General features: G+C 47.8%; 1 protein-coding gene across 1 annotated transcript in view; it reads right to left on the bottom strand.

Moving 5' to 3' along the window:
- Window positions 1-1,823: 1,823 nt before the first annotated feature.
- Window positions 1,824-16,129, bottom strand: part of SHC2 (SHC adaptor protein 2) — a 46,964-nt gene continuing 32,658 nt past the window's right edge. Inside the window, exons 9-12 of the mRNA XM_083364311.1 lie at window positions 14,518-14,584; window positions 10,932-11,087; window positions 4,072-4,379; window positions 1,824-1,955 (exon numbers count right to left, since the gene is read on the bottom strand). Of these exons, the coding sequence (XP_083220437.1) occupies window positions 1,827-1,955; window positions 4,072-4,379; window positions 10,932-11,087; window positions 14,518-14,584 (660 nt within the window). The 3' untranslated portion in view covers window positions 1,824-1,826. The remainder of the gene's footprint in view (window positions 1,956-4,071; window positions 4,380-10,931; window positions 11,088-14,517; window positions 14,585-16,129) is intronic.

The raw sequence follows: 16,129 nt of genomic DNA, 5'->3' as shown, positions 1-16,129 counted from the left end.
CTAATCGTCACTTGCACATCCATCTTGCAAGGTAGGCTCCTGAGGTTCCTACCACCTTTGCAACAAACAAAGAAACAAAAAACAACAACCACCCTGGGACACGCAAGGGAAGTGGTAGCAGTAAGAAACCGCTCAGAGAAGATCAAGTGAGGACAGTAAAAGAGTTAAGCGCATGTTTTTGTGGCTTTTCTCCAAGAGTTCAGTCTCTCTTGCTGGAAAGGCAGAGGTGAAGCCCTGCAAAGCGGTTCAGTGGGCTTGCTGGCCTCCAGGTCAAAAATAAACTTTGGAAACTGTCCAGTGTTTCTTTCAGAACAGACGAGGGGGGGGGGGAAGGCTCCTAAGAGAGGAAAGAAGGAAGAGAGATGAGCACCCCGTGTCCGTTTTTTCCCCCTGGCCCTTCATTTCAGCTTCCCAGTTGCCTATAATCCGTTCGTTTATTTCTGAATTGCGCCATCTTTCTGCATTCCATTTTAGGGGGTGCATTTGGATCGTTTCCTCACCTATGGAAAACGGGGGGGGGGAGAAATAAAGCCAGACGGAGGTGGCAATTTCAAATTTACAGCTTGCCAGCTGAGCGCAATGTAGGAAGTAAGAGCCAATTGGATTCAGCTAGCAACTAAATAGGGGAGGGGGAGGGGGAGGGGGAGGGAGGGGAAGGGGAAAGAAGGTGGAAGGGAAGGGGGAGGGAGAAGAGGAAGAGGAAAGAGAAGAAAAAGGGGAGGGGGAGGGAGAGAGGGAGGGGAAGGGGGAAGGGGAGGGGAAGGGGGAGGATGGAGGGGAGGGGGAGGGGAAAGAAGGAGAGGGGAAGGGGGAGGTTGAAGGGGAAAGAGAAGAAAAGGGGGAGATGAAGGGGAGGGGAAGGGTGAAGGAGAAGAAAGAGAAGAAAAGGGAAGAGGAAGGGAAGGGAGGGGAAAGGGAAAGGAGGAGAGGGGGAAGGGGAGGGTGAAGGGGAAGGAAGAAAAGGGGGAGGGGAAGAGGAAGGGAAGGGAGACGGGGAGGGTGAAGGAGAAAGAGAAGAAAAGGGGAGGGAAGGGAAGAGGGGGAGGGGAAAGGAGAGGGGAAGGGAGGGTGAAGGAGAAAGAGAAGAAGGGGAGAGGAAGGGGAGGGAAGGGAAGGGAAGAGAGGGGGAGGGGAAAGGAGAGGGGGAGGGTGAAGGGGAAAGAGAAGAAAAGGGGGAGAAGAAGGAAACGGAAGGGAAGGGGAGGGGAAAGGAGAGGGGGAAGGGGAGGGGAGGGTGAAGGAGAAAGAGAAGAAGGGGAGAGGAAGGGGAGGGAAGGGAAGGGAAGAGAGGGGGAGGGGAAAGGAGAGGGGGAGGGTGAAGGGGAAAGAGAAGAAAGGGGGAGAGGAAGGGGAGGGGAGGGAAGGGGGATGGGGAGCGGAAAGGAGGAGAGGGGGAGGGGGGAGGGGAAGGGGAAAGAGAAGAAAAGGGGGAGGGGAGGGGGAAGGGGAAGGGGAAGGGAAGGCTTTAGAAATGAATCTTTGATGCTACTCTCGGGGCAAATATTATAGAATCTTACAAACCTAACTCCGAGCTTCATCGTAAGGTGACAACAACAGAATCGCCCAGGTCTAAAAACGGCTCTCCCCTCCTTTACTTTTGCCTTCCAGAAAACAAGGGTCTCCTCGTGGGACCCTTTCCGCGCCCGTTTTCCTTCGGTGGGCTGAGGTATCCCTTATTACCCGAACCATTCTCTCGGCTGCGGCCCTTCCTCCTTCTTGCTCCCCACCCCCACCTCCCCAAGGTCATTCTCACAGACCCCTTTTGCTTCTACCCACCCCGACGTCCCCGGTGCCGTGACGAGAACCGCAGGGCCCTACCGCCAACGTCACGGCTTCCATCTGACCACCTGGCGCAGGTGGAGCTCGCTCTCCGCAGCCACGATCGGCTGCTCGTTTTGCAGGTGGTAGTTGATGAGGTGGCTGATGCTTTCGAACAAGGCGTCTTTCGTTCTCACCTGGGGAGACAACGGGGACAAACAAGGAGTGTGAAAGCTCCCGCATTTCGCTTCCTTATTACCAGAATCAAGATTGCGGTGGGCTATAAACAGAACAGACGAGAAGGCGGACTTGCCGATTCCGGGAAACTGGTTTTCCATCACCGCCGCACGGATAGACAAGATAAGTCCTCCGCTTTTGCGGCAGTTCGTTTAGCGACCATTCAAAGTTGCTACGGCGTTGGGGGAAAAGTAAGCCACGGCCATTTTTTTCCACACCGACGACCGTCGCTGCGACTGGCTCAAATTGAGGACGGTCACAGCGTCCCGGGGTCGCACGATCCCCTTTGGCGACCTTCGGACAAGCAAAGTCGGCGGGGGACATCCCAGGTTCGCTTAACAACCGCATCATTAGCTGAACGGCTGCGGCGATCCGCTTAACGACTCGGGCAAGAAAGGTCGCAAAAGGAGGGAATATTCACCTGACAAAATGTCCCACTTAGCCACAGAAATGTTGGGCTCCATCGTGGGTGCAACTCGTTTCCCATGAACATAAAGTAATGGATATGTCTACCTCCCCTGCGGAAATAAGTCAAAATTACCCAGTCTCGGAGACCCTGACTTAGAGCCCTGGGTGATGAATCATACAGAGAGATAACAGGGCAACCTCTTCATCATCTGTCAGTGGCGTCCTTTCAGCTTTCGCAACGTTTCCCAATTATTTTCACACATTTCTTTCCTTTTTCTCACAGCCACACTTCCTGTTTGAGGAGCCGTGCTGTGGTGTTGTGCCAGACCTTATCTCCCAGCCTTGCTTGCCTGCTGCACTCCGGCGACAAGGAGGTCATTCATTATGCTGAGTATTAATTAAAAGCAACATATTAACTGGCCCATCAACCGAGTCTACTATAATAATCATCCTTTCCCCCCATTATTGCTCACAAATGTTGCCAGCTCATTTATCACTTGATCTTGCAGTTGGAGGAAGGAAGGGAGGGAGGAAGGAAGGAAGGAAGGAAGGAAGGAAGGAAGGAAGGAAGGAAGGAAGGAAGGAAGGAAGGAGGGAGGAAAGAAGGAAGGAAGGAAGGAAGGGAGGGAGGGAGGGAGGGAGGGAGGGAAGGAAGGAAGGAAGGAAGGAAGGAAGGAAGGAAGGAGGGAGGGAGGGAGGGAGGGAGGAAAGAAGGAAGGAAGGAAGGGAGGGAGGGAGGGAGGGAGGGAAGGAAGGAAGGAAGGAAGGAAGGAAGGAAGGGTGGGATTAAGGAAGGAAGGAAAAAGGAAAGAAGGAGGGAGGAAGGAAGGAAGGAACAAAAGGAAGGAGGAAGGAAGGAAAGAGAGAGGGAGGGAGGAAGGAAGAAGAAATGAAGGAAGGGAAGTGGAAGGGAAGGAGAAAAGAAGGAAAGGAGGGAGGGAGGAAGGAAGGAAAGAGAGGGAAGGAAGGAAGGAAAGGATGGAGGAAAGAAAGGAAGGGAGAAGGGGGATTAAGAAAGGAGGAAGAAAGGAAGAAAAGGAAGGAAGGAGGGAGGGAGGAAGGAAGAAAAAAAGGAAGGAGGGAGGAAGGAAGAAGAAATGAAGGAAGGAAAATGGGAGGGAAGGAGAGGAAAGAAGGAAGGAGGGAGGGAGGAAGGAAGGAGAGGAAGGAAGGAAAGGAAGGGGGGATTAAGGAAGGAAGGAGGAAGGAAGGAAGAAAAGGAAGGAAGGAGGGAGGGAGGGAGGAAGAAAGGAAGAAAAGGAGGGAAGGAGGGAGGAAAGAAGGAAGGAGGGAGGAAGGAGAGGAAGGAAGGAAGGAAAGAGGGAGGGAAGATGATGAAGAGAAGACAAGGAAGGAGGGAGGGAGGAAAAGAAAGGAAAGGGGAGGGGAGGGGAGCAGAGTGGAGGAAGGGGGAGGAAAGGAAAGGAAGCCAATACAGAAGGAAGGGAAAGGGGGGGGGGGAAATCGGGATTTAGGATCTCCCTTTTCCTGCTGGTGATCCCTCTAGCGAAGCACTCCAGACTTTCTCACGGGGACCCTCATTTAAGCCGGTCAGCTTCCTTGCAAAGCCCAGGGTTCGAGACACCCTCCCTGCCTCATTGCCTTTTCTACAGCAGCCTGCCTAGCCCAGCGCCAGCCTCCCCAAATCCTGCCCTGACTTGCGCTTACCACTCCCTCGGGATCCACCAGGAGCAAATGTTTAGGCTGCCCGCCGTGCATGCCCGTCAGGACGTATTGCCCGGGGTTGGTGATGCTGTCCCGGACTAGGAAGTCGCCGTCCGTGTGCAACAGCTTCTCCGCCTCCCGTCGGCTCATCTTGCCGTGGTACCACAGTTCCTGCCTCAGCTGATCTTCGGTGGGGGCGATGGGGGCCTTGCGGCTGGGCGGGCTGGGCCACTGGTCCTCCACCGGGAGGCCGCTCTGCGCCCCGCAAGCGGACATGGACTCGTGGTGCTTCAGAGCGTCTTCAAAGGGCCCTGGGGTGGGGAGGGGGAGAGGAGAGCGTCAGGACGGCTGAGGCCCGCCAACATCCCTAGTGCCATCTGCCTGTCTTTTTAATAATGTGTAGGCCAGTCTCGCCTCGGGCCAGGCGCTTTCGCTCTGCCCTGAGGAGGAGGCAATGGCAAACCAGTTCTGAAAACATCTTGTCCAGAAAACTGCACAGTCCCTGAGAATTAAACATGGAAGAAAGGTAGGTAGGTTGGTGGATGGGTGGATGGTCAGCTGATAGATAGATAGTGACGGATGGATAGGATAGATAGATAGATAGATAGATAGATAGATAGATAGATAGATAGATAGATAGACAGACAGACAGACATGGATGGATGGATGGATGGATGGATGGATGGATGGATGGATGGATGGATGGACGGATGGATGGACAGCAGATAGATAGATAGATAGATAGATAGATAGATAGATAGATAGACAGACAGACATGGATGGATGGACAGACGGATGGATGGATGGATGGATGGATGGATGGATGGATGGATGGACAGCTGATAGATAGTGATAGATAGATAGATAGATAGATAGATAGATAGATAGATAGATAGATAGATAGATAGATGATGGATGGATAGCTGATAGATAGATAGATAGATAGATAGATAGATAGATAGATAGATAGATAGATGATGGATGGATAGCTGATAGATAGATAGATAGATAGATAGATAGATAGATAGATAGATAGATAGATATAGATATGATAGACTTATCTTTTTTGAAAAAAATTATTAAAGAAATATTAAGAGAATTCAAACAATGCAAGTTTTCAAAAGAGTCAAGAAAAGCCACAAGAAAAGGGAGAAAAGGATGCAAAGCAAGAGAGAGAAAAGGCAAATAAGAAAAGTTATAAAGAAGCAGCTTCTGATCTTCTTAACAGTAATTACAAGCACATTTATATTTTACCTTCTCTAGGATGACATCGTCATTTCCTCCTTTCCATAATCTGCCCTTTCCATCGTCAAACTCATAAATCACATTTTTTTTTTCTTTTTTCAATTTAAAAAAAAAAGGCCATAAGGGGTTTCCGGTCAGGCCGCCACCCTCTTCTTCTTCAGTTTGGAGAGCTTCCGTTGTGCATCGAAATGAGGAGGATCGAAAGCGTGCCTGTGTGTGGAACGCATTTTCCTCTTGTACATCTCCCAGAGCACTTCAGCGATTGAAAAATGGGCCAGTTATCCACGGAAGAAGCAAATAAAGCACGAACAGGGAGGGAGGGAGGGAAAGGGGGGGGAAAGCCCTAGAGATCAAACTGAGAACTTAGCAAAAGGTTGTAGCGAGACAATAGGAGATAAAAGGGAGCAATTATTTTCAACCACGGCAAACAACCCAGAGTCAGGAAACCTGGCCTATAGATTGAAGTTATAAATACCAATATTTGGATGCAAGGAATGTCCAATTCGGCATTTAGCATTTCTAGAGGAGAAGGGTCAGGTAGCAGGGGGAATGGGGGAAGGCTGGTTTCTGCTGGCCCACCCGGGAAAACTGCTAGTGTCAGCTGCCAGCTCACTCTTGTGCTTCGCTACCTCTGGATGCCGGTCTGCCATGAACTCCGAGGAGGGGGCTGGAGGGGAGGGGGAAAATTTCAAGGGTTACGAAAAGTTCCCTCTATCTTCCCCCCCCAAGGCTGCTTCCAGGTCAACGGGAACGGAACACAGCTGCATACCAAACCTAGTGGACAATCACTTAGATAAGGAGCCAGCCGTGTGCTGCAGCTGCCAAAAAAGCCAACACAGTGCTAGGCTGCATTAACAGAGGGACAGAATCAAGATCACCTGAAGTGTTAATACCACTTTACAAGGCCTTGGGAAGGCCGCACTAGGAATGCGGCATCCAGTTTTGGTCACCACGATGTAAAAAAAGATGTTGAGACTCTAGAAAGAGTGCAGAGAAGAGCAACAAAGATGATCAGGGGACTGGAGGCTAAAACTTACAAGGAACGGTTGCTGGAATTGGGTATGTCTAGTTTAATGAAGAGAAGGACGAGGGGGGACAGGATAGCAGTGTTCCAATATCTCAGGGGCTGCCCCAAAGAAGAGGGAGTCAAGCTATTCTCCAAAGCGCCTGAAGGCAGGACAAGAAGCATCGGATGGAAGCTAATCAAGGAGAGAAGCAACCTGGAACTAAGGAGAAATTTCCTGACAGTGAGAACAATTAACCAGTGGAATAACCTCCCTCCAGAAGCTGTGAATTCACTGGAAGTTTTTAAGAAAAGACTGGACAGCCATTTGTCTGAAATGGTATAGGGTTTCCTGCCTGAGCAGGGGGTTGGACTAGATGATCTCCAAGGTCTCTTCCAACATCATCATCATCATCATCATCATCATTATTATTGTTGTTGTTGTTGTTGTTGTTCTTGTTGTCAACTCTACAATGAACTTGGCTGCAGCCATCTTTCTCTTCATTCTAGGTTACCACGTAGAATGGAGGGAGGGGGGGCTTGCCCAGGTGCTTCATGAGTCTAAATAATCTTCTGTCCCATGGGAACCAAGGTCATCTACTGCTCCCGCCAAATGTATATATTGGGGAACGTAGTGATGGCATAGTTTTGTGGGTGGAACATTATACTTTGTAACTGGGAAATTTTTAGTGGGAATTTCAAACTTGGTTTCACTTTTGATCCTGCTGATACTAATAAACATGTTCTTTTAGGAATTTCCAAGCCTCTGAGTTCTGCTTTATTTGTCTCTGTCTGTCGGAAGCATGATACTTACACTTCGAAGAGACCATTCTAAAAACGTCTTCTTTAAATCCCAAAGGTGCTTTTTCATGAGGCAACTGGACTTCCTTGTTTTTCTTTGAAGACGTTTCGCTTCTCATCCAAGAAGCTTCTTCAGCTCTGACTGGTGGGTAGAGAATGGGAGGATTTATACTCCTTGCAGACAGCTGGTCATTTCCATTCTTTTAGAGACTCGTTGAGGCCACCCGGAAGGCTCCACAGCCATTTGCACTAGTCAGATTACCCTGACGACACAGATAAACCAGGTGGCCTCACAGCTGAAGAAGTTCTTGGATGTGAAGTGAAACATCTTCAAAAACACCTACATTGCAGCCAGCCTCTCCTTGCCGGCCCACTTCTTCTTCTGAGGCTTCTTCTGCAGCCAGGCCTGCATTTCTCACTCACAGGGCTTTCCAGAAGGCCTGCACAGCCAAGAAATGAGCTATGGCTTCAATCCATAGCTTGGTTCTGCAAGACCTCAGCAGCCGAGCACCAAGCTAGGGATTCAATCCATAGCTCGGTACTCGGCTGCTTAGGCCTTCTGGAAAGGCCTGACTACAAAATGCAGGCCCAAATGCAGCTGCAGAACTTCGGCCCCAGAAGAAGTGGACCAGCTGGGTGGGGCTGTCGGTGCCAGAGTTGAGGTAAGGCCTACCCCGAAAATAAAACCTGGTGCCTCTTTTGGAGGCAAAAAAATATATACAAGACCCAGTCTTACTTTCGGGGAAACACAGTAGACTGCTCAGCATTCATTCCCATATTTCTCTGTTGTTGTTGTTAGCTGTGAAGTCGTGTCCGACCCATCACGACCCTATGGACAATGTTCCTCCAGGCCTTCCTGTCCTCTACCATCTGCTGGAGTCCATTTAAGCTCACGCCTACTGCTTCAGTGACTCCATCCAGCCACCTCATTCTCTGTCGTCCCCTTCTTCTCTTGCCCTCAATCTTTCCCAGCATTAGGCTCTTCTCCAGTGAGTCCTTCCTCATTAGGTGGCCAAAGTATTTGAGTTTTAGCTTCAGGATCTGGCCTTCTAAAGAGCAGTCAGGGTTGATCTCCTCTAGGACTGACTGGTTTGATCGCCTTGCAGTCCAAGGGACTCGCAGGAGTCTTCTCCAGCACCATATTTCTCTAGAGGGGATTAAAACCTGTCTTTGTTTGGATGCATTTGAGCTGTTTTCTTGCTACTTCCATCTCAAGGAGGACAGCCACGGCAGCAACGTAGCCTAAAGAAAACTTCTAGGAACACAGCTTAGACCTTGGGTTCGGGGAACCAAATATTAATTATTTAAAATGAAGCGTGAATTATTTATTTCTGCAATGTCTCTTTACAGTGAAAAGAAATTGAGCAGGCCTGTCCGAGCAGGAATCCAGTCCAAAATTATTAGCCCTGTCCATGGTCCTGAATCCACATTGGCAGGCTTCACTCCTGATCACAACTACGGGTATGCTTTCCCAGCCATCTTTCCCTGAACCCATTTGCAAAGCCAGTTCAAACCCTCGGTCTGTCTTCAACAAACAGACATGGAGATCTGGGAGTGGACCATCACTTGAATAGGAGCCAGCCGTGTGCTGCAGCTGCCAAAAAATGCCGACGCAGCACTAGGCTGCCTTAACAGAGGGACAGAATCAAGATCACGAGAGGTGTTCGTAAAACTTTATAATGCCTTGGGAAGGCCAGACTTGGAATACCGCATCCAAGTTTTTGTTGCCACGATATAAAAAAAAGATGTTGAGACTCTGGGAAGAGTGCGGAGAAGAGCAACAAAGAAGATGATCGGGGGACTGGAAGTTAAAACATACGAAGAACGTTTGCAGGAATTTGATAAGTCTAATTTAGTGAAAAGAAGGATTAGGGCTGGGGTGACAGGATAGCAGTCTTGCCATATTGCCACAAAGAAGAGGTGCTCAAGCTATTCTCCAAAGCACCTGAAGGCAGGACAAGAAGCAATAAATAGAAGCTAATCAAGGAGAGAAGCAACCTGGAACTAAGGAGAAATTTCCCGACAGTAAGAACAATTATTCAGTGAATCTCCAGCTTCAACCAAAGGACGAAAGAAGACTAATCAAGGAGAGAAGCAACCTAGAACCAAGGAAAAAATTCCCGACAGTAAGAACAATTAATCAGTGGAACGACTTGCCTCCAGAAGTTGTGGGTGCTCCATCACTGGAGGATTTTAAGAAAAGACTGGACAGTCACTTGTCTGAAATGGTATAGGGCAGTGATGGCGAACCTTTCAGAGACCGAGTGCCCACACTGCAACCCAAAACCCACTTATGTATCGTTGGGTGCCGGGTGGGTGTAGCCCATTGGGTGGGTGTGGCCCATTGGGTGGGCGTGGCCCATTGGGTGGGTGTGGCTACGGTGGTAACGGCAGACTGGGTGGAACTAAAAAGTTCAATCAATCAATTCCAACTTTGCGAGATGTTTTTTTTTTCCCTGCGAGAGGTTGAAATTGATTGACTGAACACGGCGGCAGAGGCCTAAAGCGAAAAGGTTTCCTAAAACCCAGCTGAAGGCCTAGGACTGGGGTGACGGCACGTGTGCCCACAGAGAGGGCTCTGTGTGCGCCACCTGTGGCACGCATGCCACAGGTTCGCCACCACGGGTATAGGTAAGCAGAGGGCTGGACTAGGAGAAGTGCCTTCTACGTCTGTGATTATGCTATTCTGTTAAGAAATTATTGCACCATAGGGAAATGCATTGAAGTGTTTTCAGCTACCGATATGTTTCTTTAAGCTGTAAACTTGGGAAGAGGCTGAACCAGTGTGTGTGTTAACCTTGGCTGCTTTAAGATTACTGGAGTGCAACTCCCAGAATTGGCTGGCTGGGGAATTCTGGGAGCTCAAAAACCTAAAATCTTAAAGTGGTTGAAAAGACCGGTTTGGACACAGAGCTTGAGTATAACAGTCCAACTGTTTCTAATTAACCCACCAAGTCCGGATTCCAGTCTTCCTTTAAAATGGATTAGGAATTTTGCCCAGGAAAATAAACTTTCCCCCCTGCCCTCATCGCTTTTTCCCAACACATGGAAATTTTGTGCTTATTATTTTCCCGATTCTCCTCTTGATGCAACCTGAGCATCGCTCTGAAGTAGGAAACTATTAATAGCATTATTATTCCGTTTTTCAAAGGGGGAGCTGCAAACTCCTGTCGTTGGCACTGACAGCACTGGCAAACATGATTTTAATTAGATCTTTATCCTGCCTTTATTACTTTATCAGTAACTCAAGGTGGCGAACATACTAATACTCCTTCTTCCTCTTATTTTCCCTGCAACAACAACCCTGCGAGGTAGGCTAAGCTGAGAGAGGAAGACTGGCCCAAAGTCACCCAGCCACTTTTGATTCCTAAGGTGGAACTAGAACTCACTGTCTCCTGGTGATTATCCCAAAGTCACTCAGCTGGCTTCCAAACTTAAGGTGGAACTAGAACTCACCACCTCTAGGTGATTGGCCCAAAGTTACCCAGCTGGCTTCTAGACTTAAGGCGGGACTAGAACTCACTGCCTCCTGGTGATTGGCCCAAAGTCACCAAGCTGGTTTCTAGACCTAAGGCGGGACTAGAACTCACCATCTCCTAGTCATTGACCCAAAGTCACCCAGCTGGCTTTTATGCCTAAGGCAAGACTAGAACTCACCACCTCCTGGTGATTATCTGAAAGTCACCCAGCTGGCTTCTAGACCTAAGGCGGGACTAGAACTCACAGTCTCCTGGTTTCTAGGTCAGCGCCTTCACTACTAGACCAAACTGGCTCTGGCTAAAATCCTTCTTTCCCCATAAGCCCCCTCTCTTACTCATATCGAAAAGATCTTTGGGAGGACTCTCATCCGGTTTCCCAGCACTGGCCTCCCAGCTGTTGAAGTTTTCCGTGTTGACATACATGTGCTGTTCATAATCCTGGGAGCCCAAAGGTTTGCTGTCTGCCTGAACGTAGCCATCGCAACACTGGCCTGAAAGACAGAACGGCACCATTATTTCCAACATTTTAATTACATTCTGTTTCTCTCATTTACACTCGTAAATTCCTTCTGTCCCGTTTCCCAAATCAGTCTGCGTCTTCCAACATTCCAAAAAATAAAAAAAAAAATAAAAAAGTTCTGTGTTTTACATTTGTCATACATTTTCTGGCTTTATGATATACTGTACATATTTTGGGAAGTTCTTCCCCCATATACTTCTGTTTCCTACCGTTTTTTCCCCCACCTATGTATTTTTGGAACAGAAGGAGGGAGCATCACAAAACTCACCACCACCACCACCCAAAAAAAATGCCAAATAGGAAAAGTTCCAGTCCTGATCTTGACTTGAGAATTTATTCCGAATTAATTAAGTTTGTAGGAACTAAACTGCATTCTCCCACCACCACCCCACCCCCCTACCGCCTTCTTTATTTCCATCCATTTCAGAAGTTTGGACTCGACGGGCTGCTTTTCTATCCAAAACAGCACTACTTGAGAGAAAGCCAGCTTGCGGCAGCTGGCAAAAAATGCAAAACCAAAACTAAAAAATAAATAATAATAAAAATCTGTAAATTCATTTCGGCTCCTGAAGCTAAGAATATCATTGCCGATTTTTTTTTAAAAAAAAAGCCCAAACTGCACCACTAATAGGCAAGAATAGAGCCTTGGTGGAGCAGTGGGCTAATGCCTCCTTAAGTAACACCAGCTGCCTGCAATTAGTGCAGGTTCGCATCCCACCAGGCTCAAGGTTGACTCAGCCTTCCATCCTTCCAAGGTAGGTAAAATGAAAACCCAGATTGTTGGGGGGCAATAAGCTGACTTTGTAAAAAAAATGCCGCTTGGGGGTGTATGAAAGCCCTAATAAGCAGGCATATACATAGAATGAAGGCTATTGCTAAGCACATTGATTTGTGCTTTAAAATTGTAAGCCGCCCCCTAAAACGTTTCACCTAGCATTTGAATAAGTATTGGATTTATGTGATATACAAATTGCTTGTAGTTATTTTATTAAGAGTTAAAGTGCGATAGAATTTAATATTTTATTGTCGTTTGCATATTGTAGATTATGTTTGTTTGTATTTTTATACCCTGTATTTAGCTCTGGGAAGTCGGGGAGTGCCGCGTAACAGAGTGAGCGCCTGTTACTCGTCCCAGCTTCTGCCAACCTAGCAGTTCGAAAGCACGTAAAAATGCAAGTAGAAAAATAGGGACCACTCCGGTGGGAAGGTAACAGCGCTCCGTGCGCCTTTGGCGTCTAGTCATGCCGGCCACATGACCACGGAGACGTCCTCGGACAAGCGCTGGCTCTTCGGGTTGAAACGGAGATGAGCACCGGCCCCTAGAGTCGGAAACGACTAGCACGCACGTGCGGGGGAACCTTTACCTTTACCTTTACCCTGTATTTAGCTCTGGGAAGTCGGGGAGGGGGGAGGGGGAGGGGAGGGAAGAGTTGGGGAGGTTTGGGGAGAGGGGAGGGGGTTGGGAGGGGTTTTGTTTTTAAAAAATGTAGTGTAAAACTTTTCAATAAAAAAAAAATTGTAAGCCGCCCTGAGTCTTCGGAGAAGGGCGGGATATAAATGGGATTTTTTAAAAAAAGAATGTAGGAGGGAGGTGAGGAATGAAGAAAAGCTCGACAGTGGGAGAAGAAAACAATTACAAAGAGAGGGAAGGAGCCATCTTTATTTGTTTCTGCTTGAAGACGTTTCACTTCTCATCCCAAGAAGCTTCTTCAGTTCTGACCGAATGGTGGCGAGCGGAAGGATTTATATCCTTTGCAGTCCTCTGATCATGAGCGCTCTCTCTGAGAGTTATTGAGGCCACTTGGAGGTTTAATCTGTGCCCTCAGGGAACTGCCGAAAGGACAGTCCTCAAAGAGAGCGCTATAACAGGCTTTTCAACCTTTTCACCCATTGTACCACTTTTAGGATATGGCAACATCCCAGTACCACCAGTCACCTAGCCATGTGTCAAAAATGTGATGACCAAAAAAAAAAAGAAAGAAAGGAAAAAAAATGATGAAGTACAGTTAGTCCTCGACTTACAACAGTTCACTTAATGACTGTTCAAAGTTACAATGGCACTGAAAAAAGTGCCCCCCAAGCCACAGCCGAGCAAGACACCTGGTGGCACTCTTCCTCCTGTCTGAGGTTTTCATTGTTGTGAGCATTTCTGTTGAGGATTGGCAGCGGGGGTGGGGTGGGGTGGGGAGTGTTTGGTTTTTCTTCCCCCCATCTGCTGGGTGGTTGCAGCAGGTTTTGGTCACTTAAACATGACCCTAAGACACTGTTACCGTCAGAAATATGAATCAGTTGCCAAGCATCTGAACGTAAATCACAAGACCCTGGAGATGCGGCAACATTCCAGCTGATCGGCGCTTCTTCTGGGCTCAGCAAAAGCACCGGGATCAGTGCCGAGCTCCAGCTGGAGCCTGGCGCTGATCCTGGCACTTCCGCTGGGCCCTGACAGCCCCGAAGAAGCGCTGATCCCAGCGCTTCCACTGAGACCTGCCAGCCCTGCAGCTCCAGACATCTCTCACTCAGGCTTGTGCGATGCTGCCACCAGTTCAGCTCATTCCTCTCCCCCACTACCATTTTTCTAGGATGGTCGCGTACCACCTGCCAGGTACCAATGTACCACAGGTGGTACCCGTACCACTGGTTGGAAAGCCCTGGACTAGATGACTGCAAGGAATATAAATCCTTCCATTCTCCACCATGCAGTCAGAACTGAAAAAGCTTCTCGGGTGAAAAGTGAAATGTTTTCAAGGAAAAAACAAAGCAAGTCCGGAAAAAGCACCTTTGGGACAACCGTGACCTGGATGATTGAGCATCTCCATAGCCGTAGAGGTGAGAGAGAAGAAAGCAAAGGACCAGGCTGATGGAAAACCAAAGAGGAACATTTGACACTGCAACATTTTATTGCAGCTTTTCCCAAACTGCTCTCATCTGCATGCCTTGGAGTTGCAGCCTGCAACTTGTTGAGAAGGGTGCCTGTAAGAAACTAAATAAATAAATATAAATCCAGAGTTTTCCACAGCCAGTTGTGGCACTAGATGGAAGAAGAAGAAGATTTGTTGAGAATTGAGACGGTGAATCAGTTTCAAATACAGCCTGGTTTTGGCTGATTTTGTAGAGGCGTATCCCAAACTTGGCCATTTTAAGATCTGTGGACTTCAACTCCCAGAATGCGCCCAGCCAACAATGCTGGCTGTTGTATTCTGGGAGTTGAAGTCCACACACCTTAAAATGGCTACAGTTGGGAAACACTGCTCTAGGGGCTGCCTCCAACCCAGCACCTTTAAAAAAAAACTGATTTAATTTATTTTTTTACAATCTTTGCCTAATTCTCACAATGCCAGATATCTCCTAGCTTCATAAATAGAATGGAACACGGTAGCCCACAGGATAAATATAGTAGTTACCAGTAAGATCAGCATCCCAGTTCAAGTTTGAGTGGCTACTGGGCTCCCTTCTGGCTGAAGATCCGACCTGTGGGTTGAAAAGAAATGGAATTATATTGGCTCACAGGAGCAAGGATGCTTTTTCATAAGACCATCTACATCAGGGGTGTCAAACACGTAGACGGTCTTATCAGGAGTGTCAAACTGCCAGCCCACGGGCCAGATGTGTCACGCGGAAGTTGCACCCACCCCAGCAAGGGGGAAAAAGTCGTGATACGTTGCGACAAGTCACGTGACGCAGCAAGTTTGACACCCCTGACCTACATGATTAACATGAAGGTAAGGGAAAGACATATTTAGGGAAAACCTATGGAACTCACTGCCACAAGATAGAGAGTCAGCCAATAGTTTCGACGTGATGCGCCTGCTCAAGATAGTTAAGCAGAATACACAGAGCATTATCCAAACGTGATTTATGAACTAGCCCTTCCACACAGATCATCACATTTCCCCTTTATAGGCTGTATGGGTAGTCCTCATTTAGCAAGTGCAACTTTGTCATTAAGTGAAGCGGTCTCTAAGGGAAACCTGCCCAGCTGGCTTCTGACAAGCAAAGTCAATGGGGGAAGCTGGATGTGCTTAACAATCGCATGATTCATTTAACAGCTGCAGCGATTCGCTTAACAACTGGGGCAAAAAAGGTCATGCAACCAGGCACGACTCACTTAACAACCACCTCGCTTAACTAAAATTAGGGTCCCAATTGTAGTCATACGTCGAGGACTATCTATAAGCTGAGTTGGTCATGGAAAAGTACGGAGAAATTTCATCTTCACATCTGTGAGACGTTTTGATCATTACGACAATGTGAAAGGTTGTTTTTTTTTTACATCTTGCCTCTCTCTCCACTAGACTGCTGTGAATAAAATACAGAATACAGAATATCAGAACTGGAAGGGATGATGGAGGTCATCTAGTCCAACCCCCTGCTTAGGCAGGAAATCCTACACCATTTCAGACAAATGGTTGTCCAATCTCTTTTAAAAATGATGGAGTACCCACAACTTGTGGAGGCAAATCGTTCCACTGATTATTTTTCCTCACTGTTAGTTTCTCCTTAATTCCAGGTTGCTTCTCCCCTTGACTAGTTTCCATCCATTGTTTCTTGTCTTGCCTTCTGGTGCTTTGGAGAATAGTTTGACTCCCTCCCCTTTGTGACAGCCCCTCGAAGACTTGAAGACTGCTATTATATCACCCCTAATCCTTCTTTTTTTCTCTAGACTAGACGTTCCCAATTCCTGCAACTGTTCTTCAAATGATTTTGTCTCTGTGATTAAGAAACTAAGGAGCTACTTCCTTCTTTCACTCCTGGGTTTCTCGGTCTTAAGTATGTCGTTTACATCAAACTTTCCTGCACTGTGTATTTTCTCAATAAGTCTTTCGCTCCAGATATAATTAACGTCTGTTTGCATTCACCAACACAGCTGGGCTAAGCCTCTTCTTGGCATTCAAACTAGGCTATCCGCATTTATCTTTTGGAATTGGTTCTGCGACTGAGTTGCTCATGTTTCTTTAATGCTCTGCGCGTTCTCAGGAGCCCATCCCCTAGCAGAGGCTCCTGCTGAGTTCGGAT

The sequence above is a fragment of the Vipera ursinii genome (assembly GCF_947247035.1).
Source record: "Vipera ursinii genome assembly, chromosome: 1".
Taxonomy (NCBI): Eukaryota; Metazoa; Chordata; class Lepidosauria; order Squamata; family Viperidae; genus Vipera; species Vipera ursinii.
This window is presented reverse-complemented; position numbering and strand designations above follow the sequence as displayed.